The sequence below is a fragment of the Anopheles ziemanni genome, chromosome 3 (genome assembly GCF_943734765.1).
Source record: "Anopheles ziemanni chromosome 3, idAnoZiCoDA_A2_x.2, whole genome shotgun sequence".
Taxonomy (NCBI): Eukaryota; Metazoa; Arthropoda; class Insecta; order Diptera; family Culicidae; genus Anopheles; species Anopheles ziemanni.
The window spans coordinates 39,652,880-39,663,008 of record NC_080706.1 but is presented as its reverse complement, the minus strand read 5'-3'; the positions used below and the strand labels follow the sequence as shown (position 1 = coordinate 39,663,008).

Sequence of the window (10,129 nt, the reverse complement as noted above, 5' to 3'; positions counted from 1 at the left end):
ATGGCAGATAGTCTGGTCGAAACGCCCGCGGCCAGTTCCGGGCATTTGATAAACCTGAACGTGATGAACACGCTCGCTGGCGGATCATCGGTCGATCCGGGCAGCTCATCCTCTTCGTCGTCATCCTCGTCCTCGTCCTCGTCGTCGGTTGCTTCCTCTTCCGGCACGGGGGCGTCGGCCAGTTCGACCAATACGACGCACGATGGGCCTAGCGGATCGGTTCTGATTACGGTCAGTGCCTCCACAAGTTCGCAACCCGCGCGCCAGTCGAGCCTCGCCTCCGATCTGCTGCTTAATCAGATGCTAAACATCGCTCAGCATCGAGCCGCCATAACGAACAATAATAACAACTCGGCACAACAACCGTCATCTTCGTCGGCGTCGCCAGCGCCCTCGTCGTCCTCGTCGTCCTCGACCGTGTCCTCATCGGGGGCCGGTGGTCCGGTCGTGAGCTCGCAGCTGTCCACCCCCGCCGTCGTCCCACCCACTGCGTCCTCCTCGTCCTCTTCCTCGTCGTCGTCCGGGGCCTCGTCGGGCTCGGGCGCGGCCACCAGTTCTGTGCAGCAGCAACCGCTCGAGCTGCTGCACCGCGAAACGCCGAAGGTGGCCCCGGGCAATCGGTCGCTGGGAGCAGGCCATGGACGGCCCGGGGACGAACGGCCAGGAACGGACGACTGCGACGAACCGGAAGCGAAGCGCAAGAAGATCGAAAGCCCCAACGCCAAGGTGGAAAAGTTGGAACTTCGGCTCGGCGGTATACTGTGCTGTGCCGTCTGCCTGGACCTACCGAGGACCGCCATGTACCAGGTAACTATTTCTTGTCACAAACCTTCCTGACAGACACACACACACACCAAAATATTTGGTACAACCCCAAAGAGGCAAGGCAAACATTTCCATTTCCCTTCTTTCGGTTGCCCATACCCTTAATGCAAAGTTTACGTCTCCCCGCCTCGCGATATCTTCCGTCCTTCGTGAAGGCAAGCTTCCATTGCACCCTTGTCCCTTTTCCCGTTTTCCTTAGATAAACCGCTTATCAATTGCAACTATGCTCCTGCCAACATATGTAGTCCCTTCCACAGATAATCTGCTCTTTGCGTATCTTTTTCCTTACTCTGTTTGACTTATTTGGTTTTCGTTGTGCCCAAAATATTTCCTCAGTTCTCCTTGCTTACTTGGATCTATGTCTCGGTCGAAATTTGCTTTTGTTTTCTCCTTCTTTGGTTATTCGGTTGCTATAAATTAGTTACTATCTAAATTATTTCTTAATTTTTCTGGGTAAGTTTCAACTACTTTTTGCCCCCTTCAATGCTCTTCTTCCTAGGCTTAGTTTTATTTAAGTTTCTTTTCAGGTACTGAAAACGAAGCATTTCTGGTTTGGCAATAGACCACCGAACTAATTAGAGGGTTTTAAAATGGTCCGTTAGTCGTACCCCACAAGTCCCAGTCGATGTGGATCAGTTGATTCATTGCACATAATAACAACACTAAATCTGGTTCATTTTATTTTTTTTAAACAATTTTCAAACCACATTTGGAAAATTGTTGGAGAATGCACAAACGCCACAAGCTTGGGGTCCAAACCGTGCGACTGTGGAAAGGCACTGCGTCGCAATTCCGTAGACAAACCGTCTCCACCACAACGATCTTTCTTTCTTTCCCTTTTCTTGGTCGTCCCCACTCGAGTGGCTCGAAACCAATGGGGGTATTAGTAGCAGCACCGTCGTTTGAATCACACGTCACATGTCTATTGCACGTGCCGTCACTGAGTGTTGGTGCCATGTGCTGGGGTTGTTGGTAGGGAAGGGCGGTCTGCGGCTAATCATAGCCATTTCAAAACTCCCAAGATTATCCTGGGGAATGCTTTGGGTGCCGTCGATTGCACAAAAAAAAATGTGTCGCATAAATATGTCAAACTTTCCTTTGCAAGGGATTTTTCTTTTTGTCTAATCAAAGTCATTGTGCATAGGGATTCCGCAATCTCTCTGGCAAGTTTCATCATCTGGTTCTTAGCGGGTGTTGCAAGCTTTTTCTTATAGCATAAAACTAAAACTTGCGAGTAGAGTTTCATATTATGTATCAAAAGGTCACCAACTTGTTATTATGCGGAAAGAATTGTTTGGTCACTTTTCTGTTACTAGCGAGGACAAACCTTTTGATGAATAAAGTCGTTACACTACGAATGACCTTTGGGAACAACTGTGTTATATAGATGAGAGCTAGCGTAAGTTAGGACTAGAAAAAAAAACCCAACCCCTTTAGTGTGGGGGCAGTAGACACGTGGATGTCTTGTTTTGTGGTCAATTGCCCTGAACGATTTCTTCTCAACGTTGAAGAAATGCGAACAGGAATACGACTAGGAGTAACGGTGGATCGAACTCTCGAACGTTCGATTCCACTACACCAGTTCTCGTGATGGTCGCGTGTCGAAGACTTTCTAATTGCTGATTGCTTCGAGGCATCGTTCAAACAAATCTCTCGCTTCCGATGGATTCAACCATTTCGATCTGCAAGTTTGATCAACTTGGCTGTGAATTTTTTCTTCTGATCTCTGTTAAAAAATGCGTCGTTAGTGTCGTTGCTGTAATGCTGGGAAATAATAGCATTCAGAATGGAAGTTTTGTGAGATTCCGTGTAAGTCCCAGTGTAATTGTGGTCAAGGTTTGTAGGTATTATTTTTACACCCAAGTTCAAAAATCTGAGCACTCACATTTCTTCCAACTCAAAACAAACTGAGCACAAAAGTATAAAGGGAAGCCTGAGTCGAGCGCATGCGTATACAACCGTTCTCTTATTCGCACTCTAGCTCATTGGTAACATTTCATAGATTTCAGCATAACATCTTGATCCTAGGAGCTCGCTTACTTACCTCCGTAAAGTTCCTTTACATTTCAACGCCACTTCACTTGACTTCTTAGTTTAGCTGTCTCGATTCTTTATTTTTTGGTTGGGTTAAAACAACAACCAGGGAAAAATGTCATTCATTCAGTCTGCGTCGTCGTCAAACCAAAGTTCCGGGGGTGGGGGGGGGGGGGGGGGGTCATTGTTATTTTTATTTTGGTAAATTTCCGCACAAATTCGAGGTCATTTCCCTCTTTCTGAAGCTTCTCATTCAGTAAACTTGCTGTCAATAAGTTTAGATGTTTTAGTTCTTTGAATCGAGGGCAACAGTGTACATAATTGTTCAAACTTAAACATCAATGACGAAAGTAAGTTGATATCGGTTCTATCATGTAAATTGCAATATATAATGTTAATCAATCTACAAAGTATATATAAATTATTCGTATATTTAGACATTTTTTTTTCAATAAATCGAAGATATACTACTCCGTTGAGTGAAAGTACACGATATTAATGTTCAATGTCTATGCATGTGTGAGGGATTTTCAAAAATTTTCAAGTAATTTACTTCGATAAATTGTATCGCCAGCTGATCAAATCCACTGGAACAAAATCGTCGTCTTTTCTGGATTTTCGGTAAAGATTCATAGGGTACACCATCGAAACACTTGTGAGGTTGTGCCAATTGTTTTGTTATCTGTAGCAGTCCGGTACCGGGGATGAACCTTGTGGGGTAGGGCAATCACTACGTCTTGTTAGAAACACTTGCGCCATAGGCGATATACGCTTGACACTGCTGTGTAGGATTTTGATAGACGCAAGTGCTTTTGATGGACCAGCCCAACAAAACCCGTAAAGAAGGCCACAACCACAAGTGAAAGCAAGGGCATCTAGGGGAATGGTGAAGTATAGCGAAAATGGCGAGGAGAAGGGAGCCTAGTTTACTATATGTTTCAGTACAGCTGCGCAGTAGTAAAAGTTAGCCAGCAGCACGATATTCGCGAGCTCTAGCAGGAGTTGTCCTACACTACACCCAAGGGCCGCGTTGGTTGGTTCGTGGTGTGCGTACTGCGGTAATACGGTTTCTTGCCGTGCTGAACAGCTGATTGCGAACCTTCCCTACACCTCGGTATGACGTTCTTGATTGTGACTATTGCACCACGCACCACAAAAAAAAAAAAAAACAAAATGAAAACCCGTTCGTCGACGATTCGCGTCGAGATGTGGATGCTGGTATTCGGGTCGACGGGCTTGGGCTTTGCGCTGGTGTGCGTTGGGTGCGGACGCGTCCGCGGAATAGTGCAAAAAGTACAACGCAATTAAGACGGCCCCAACAACGGGCAGCCGAAGTTGGTGGTTTCCCTTCCACGGAATGAATTTCCCCATCGGCGCAAAAAAGAAATGGCCGGGGAATTGGCAAACGAAAGTCGACGAAAAGGAACGCAAAGCAAGCAAATGGTAACGTGGCGCAACAAGCGCGTGCTCAGCCTGGACAAATTGGTCCAATTGTGGAGGATTGTGGCTGGTTTTTGCATCCGGCTGTACCAATCGCAAATGGGTGGAGCACCAGAGGGACACAAGTCAACACCAGGCATTTCTTTAAGCTACATTCCCGTACGATGCTTAATCGATCAGTCGAGACGACACGTGTTATGGCATGTTCTTCATTTTTACTTTGTAGGGTGAAGAACAACCCGTGCCATACGTAGAATAACGCCATATTAGGAAACATGTGTTCCTGTTGAGCCCGTTTTGTTGTGGGGCTTGGTTTGGTTGGCGAACCTTAACTCATGACAACATAGTATGTTCGAGGGACCGTATTCGCGTCTTTCCGTAAAAGGAAGACATGGGCCGAAATAGTGACGAAGTAAAAATGGCTGAACCGAATGCGTATGTAGGACTACGGGGCTGGGCAAAAAAAAACATAAAGAACGCCGTTAAACTTCACCTCACGAACCCACACGTGCTCTATTATTAGAAACATCCTCACTCCGAATCAGAGTCTGTTCAGCTCCACTAAACTCTATCCCTCCCCATACGATTTGGCTGGCCGTGTACGATGGTGCGCGAGATACGGTAAATTTTTCCACGCAACGTGCCGTTGTTTCGACGGGTTCATGTACTTCCATTTCCGCTAACGATAGCGCGATGGTAGAATATATATCTGGGGACGAGTTTCGGGATCGTATCATAATGGTTCTTGTTGCACACATGGTCGCATCCGTTTTTCGTTAATTGGCCACACAATGGATCTCGATTGACTGCAGCTCTGCACTGTTAATCCGTTTCTCATGGCGTGTGACACTCGTTGTTGTGATACACTGTATATTGTGTGGGATAATATCCTCTATCCCACAAAATTAAATTCGAAGTTCTGTACGGTTAAAATTCAATCCCAGAGATAAAATTTGAATGCATATGTGAGAAACGTCAAGGGACGTATAGATAGGTTTCAATTCGGATTCAGAATTTTAAAATACTTTTACTGTCTTCAATTCAAGTATCCAACAACCGTTGCACTGAAAATCATTACTTCAAAAGGATCAAATCTCTTCCTTCGCTTCGATTTGTTTCCTATAGACCACTATGAATTTAAGTCTCACAATGAAGTACAAGTGAGACGGCGCTCTACCTTTTCCCACAACCTGGGTGGGGCCTTCGCATGCCACTCCGTCATGCTAGGTTTCCATCGACTAACAAAACTAGCATTGAACTTGGTATCTCTCGGTCGATGGAATAGGGTGGGCCTACGCAAGCTTTTTTGTGTGCTGGCCTATGTCGGCCTGTGTTTCGCTTACACCTCCGCGCAAACGCTGTTGAAGGTCGCTGGAATCACCCTACTGAATCGTTGAAATAAATGTAAAAGTAACCGCCTAACACAGTTACTCATATTTTGTCCGCTGATGCAACAGTTGATGAACAGATGAAGCTCGGTCAGGCAGGGTCTCTGATGATGGTTAACAAATCCAGAAGGCAACTTCAAGAGCATTTCTCTCACCATTGACTGACGAACGACGAGGGGTGGCCCGGCAGACTCAAGTGTTCAAATTCGTCTGCCCCAACAATGTATGCTTCCTCCGAATTTTGCATCCCTTCCTAAGATCCACTTGAAACCCGAGACATTGATCGCACGAACCAACGATGCGCTAATTGGAAGATGCGTGAAGTTGTTGAGAAAAGCTGCAGCTCAGATGGGGCTGGATCTTTACTCTTGCGGACATTTTGGTATTAAAGTGGAGCTTGTCAAGGCCGTTTTTTTTAGGCCTACCACAACAACCAGGTTCTGCATTTTGATGATCTGGCGATCGGTCGGTGGGGTTGATCAACAGCTCGCACCTTTGTCCTTGGTACGATCCACCGAATCATTGTGGCAGGTTGTTGTGACGATGTTTGGTTTCCAGATGGGGTCCATCATACGACCACTACTGGAGTAGAAGGTTAGATCTATAATCAGGCGATCCTGCCTTCTCTCTTGTTGTTGCCACACGTTAAACATTCATGGAATGTGATAGTCGAGAGATGTGGGCGGAAAGTGTGCTTGAATATTCTGAATGTCGCATGATCGTGGCTTTGTGTGGAAGAAGAGGGAGTGTGTAAGAGTATGTAAGAGTGATAGAAAATTGTGAGTGAATGGGAATGCGTGCTGTGTAACGAGTGTAAAAACAGTGAGGTGGAATTAATGTAACGTTTCCACGTTTAGATTGAAAAACAGCAGAGTAAATGATTTAAGAAATCAGATTCATTCATAGCTAAATTTATCCATTTCACCTAAACAGTTAGTTGCGTGGTTGAACAACAAGCTTTAGGGTTCATCAGTTTCTTTTATTTTATTTAAAAACATAACTTTCGCATATATATTCTTAAAAACAAATACTTACAAATCTATGTAGTAACAGACATTTACGCGTGGTGTTCTAATCATGTCATGTCAAATACGAAGAAAAAAAAAATTGACAATATGCCGAGACATGCCGAACCGGTCTGTTGATCATACTCATATTACATGGAAAATGTTAAAATAAGACAAAGTGATAGAGTTCTTTCGAGCATAAACTTTAGAGCATAGACCTTCTTTGTAATGCATGATGTAAATGACAGCAACAGCTTCAACGAATGTAGGAATTATACAAGTTCTACTGTAAGAGAATCACGCGAATTACACTCATTGTAAGTGTGGTAAATATGCTGCACCTCCGTAACAATTCGATGTGAAAACGTTCTAGTCGCAAAAGCACTATGAGAGTGAAAAAAGGAAAGAGGATAAAACAAGTTAAAAAAAAACAATAATAATAATCCTATCAAAGTGCAAAAGATCAAAACATCTGTAACACTTCTGTAAAACGGAGTGGAAAATACAAAAAAAAAGTTTTAAAAGAAGGATAAAAATAAATGAAAACAATGAAAGAAGGCTGCAAAACAGCCTCAGAAAAATAGAAGTGTGATTTGTTTTCTTTACAAAAAAAAAAAATTCATCGTTGTGTTCGTCGGTCCACTCGTCGCTGCAGTGTCCTCCCGTCCGAATAGATTGTTTGTGCAATCGATTGTGCAACAAAGCAAAAACGAGACAAAAAACAATCACACTTGAGAAAGCACACAACTTCGCGATGTTATCTCATACTTCTTCCACCTGGCAATAGGTAAAATACATGGTTAGAAAGGTATATACTGCTGCTCCACCGTTAAAACCACACACAAATGTTGTTTCGGGTACAACTGGGGGAGGGGGGCCAAAAACCATCATTGGGATTTAGTACGCATTTTAAAACAAATTTAATCCAGCTATCTTTTTCCTTTTTTCTTTCTTTTCTTTTTCCCCTACAGGTGTTGTATGTTTGATAAGAAGAAGGGTGGTGTGTCTGTATGGGGTGGGAATGTTGTGTGGGGGTTTCTCTGGGTCGGTGGAAACTGGGAAGCTGGGCTAGTAGAGGGGGAGCATTGAGGGACACTAGTCTAGTCCGGAAGATGCACCGCGGGTCTCGCGGGCCCAGGATGAGATAGCAATTACGTTTGTTGTGTATGATAACAGAACGATTAAATATGTGTTAAAAATTTCCGTCTTCTAATGTTGTTGGATATACGTTGCGTTTGCTGGAAAATTTGTCTTTTCTCAACATCGCTCAACACAGAATTTGATAGTATATTAAAAAAAATGTAAATTTTTGGTCTACGTTGAAAACATAAGTTTAGTTATATTGGAACGTGAACTTGCATATCAACGAAAAGTGTAGCAAAAATCATCAAATAATCAACGTTCTACCTACACTTTGCAGGGTTTTCTACTTTTCTCTCTTTCTCTCTTTCTCTTCTCTCTTATTGCAGCGATGTTACGTTTATAGAAGTATTGCCTACAATTGGCTTACGTTTGTTTTTGCTCCATTTATTTTTGTCCACTTAAAAAATAATGCTAGTCCTGTGCGTGAAAGACGAATTTGTTCCGTCACATAATTTTTACAGTTTCAGCAAACCCGTTGCAAACCCGTGTCCCGTCGGACTCCTGCTGTTGATGCATGTAAAAAAAAGCTAATCCATATTTTTCCTTTTTTTATTTTCTTCTCTCTCTTTTTCTTTTTGTTATTTTTTTTTTTTCAATCCATCACGATCTGATCTGATCTTGTGCGCGCACTTCGTCAGTGCTCCATGGGACATCTGATGTGTGCCGGATGTTTCACCCACTTGTTGGCCGATGGCAGGTAGGTGTCCAATCCATGCATATGCTTCTAGCCGTTTGCTTTTAGAGTGTTTCATGTGTGTAGATTATTTTCTTACCGAATGTATGTGTGTGTGTCTGTGGTTATTTTTCGTTTCACAATAGGCTTCGCGATCAGAATGCCACGTGCCCGAACTGCCGCACGGAAATTAGCAAGGCGAACTCGACGCGCAATCTAGCGGTTGAGAAGGCCGTCTCGGAACTTCCGGCCGAGTGCCAGTACTGCGGCAAGGAGTTTCCGAACAAGTCAATCGACTATCATGAGTCGACGGAGTGTGAAGATCGTCCGACCGACTGCAAGTTTGCACGCATTGGCTGCCAATGGCGTGGCCCAATCCACGAGGTGCCGTCCCACGAGACAAACTGCGCCCACCCGAAAAAGTCGGGCGCCGAGGTGATGGTGGCCCTGCAGGACCACGACGCAAAGGCTGCCGAAGATAAGAAGCTGTTCCTCTCGCTGATCGACTTGCTGAGCTATGAGAAGATCATCTTCAATGGTACATGATGCAATTTCTTCTCGGTGCACACACCGTTTGTCACACCAACCTCGATACGACTATTTCATTTATGAAACTTTGACTCGGACCGCTGACATTTTTATTTTCAGATAATGTTTTCCATTTTGTAATTCAATGTTTGTTTGTGTTTATCCCATCGTAGATTTGCAGATGAAACCGTACAGAACGGATGAGTACGTGCACCGCTTGTACTATGAGACGAGCCGCTTCTCTGCCTTCAACCATCAATGGGTAGTGAAAGCAATCATCAACAAGAGTCAACGCTACCCGCACGAGTCGTGTGAGCGAGATATCACCTATCAAGTAAGAGCAACAGAGTTTGAGGATATGGGGGAACCGAATATAAATTGAAATTATTTAATTTTTATTTTTACATTTTAGCTTATACTAAAATCCAAGACATCGAGCCCATTGCCGATGCACTTCTTTGTGCTCCGTGGACCGTTTTCGGACATTAAGGTTAACACGCAAATATACAAGCATGACTTCGCCGACACGGAAACCGAAAGTCCGTTCAATCTGCTACCGTTGCCGGATACGGCCGAATGCAACCGGCTTCTTGCGGCAAAATCAATCAATTTCAGGTAAAAACAAAACAAATTCAGTCACCTTCGTAATGTTGGTACAGTAATGCAACATAATTCTTTCTTTCCAGATTAATTATGTTCTTGGCATCGAAGTAAGAATGAGTGGGCAGCTAGCAGTGCAAACACCATATTTCAGGATCGTCGTGAAGCTTATAAGTTTATTTACTACATATGTAAGCATTTGTGTACTAAGTTTATTTTTACTCTTCTTCGAACTGTGGGTTACTTTTAAATGCGCTGTTCATGTGTGAGTTTCAATATTGAAATGTTTTTATTATTAAAAAACTTAATGGCTGAAATTGAATTCCTTTATACAAACAACTTTAATTTCCATGAGCTTATTGCTTGAGCGTTGGTCACACTTGTTATCGCAAATTGTTGAACGAATTTAATTGTCTCAATAAGATGGACCAAAAAGGAATCCTTTGTACCATGAGTTCTCTCCAGTCACACTTCCCCGTTCATGCATAAAA

At 43.7% G+C, this 10,129-nt stretch overlaps 1 protein-coding gene across 1 annotated transcript; it reads left to right on the top strand.

Moving 5' to 3' along the window:
• On the top strand, positions 1–9,752 carry LOC131289809 (zinc finger TRAF-type-containing protein 1 homolog). Its single transcript, XM_058319142.1, has 6 exons — positions 1–807; positions 8,476–8,534; positions 8,657–9,048; positions 9,212–9,372; positions 9,451–9,653; positions 9,725–9,752. The coding sequence occupies exons 1-6, from the start codon at positions 1–3 to the stop codon at positions 9,750–9,752; spliced, it is 1,650 nt and encodes a 549-aa protein (XP_058175125.1).
• Positions 9,753–10,129: the final 377 nt, after the last annotated feature.

Excerpts from the sequence above, each read along its gene's own strand:
- LOC131289809 (XM_058319142.1), top strand. The coding sequence starts at position 1 with ATGGCAGATAGTCTGGTCGAAACGCCCGCGGCCAGTTCCGGGCATTTG. Across the intron at positions 808-8,475 it reads CGAGGACCGCCATGTACCAG|TGCTCCATGGGACATCTGAT; the intron begins GTAACTATTTCT and ends GCACTTCGTCAG. Across the intron at positions 9,654-9,724 it reads GCAAAATCAATCAATTTCAG|ATTAATTATGTTCTTGGCAT; the intron begins GTAAAAACAAAA and ends CTTTCTTTCCAG.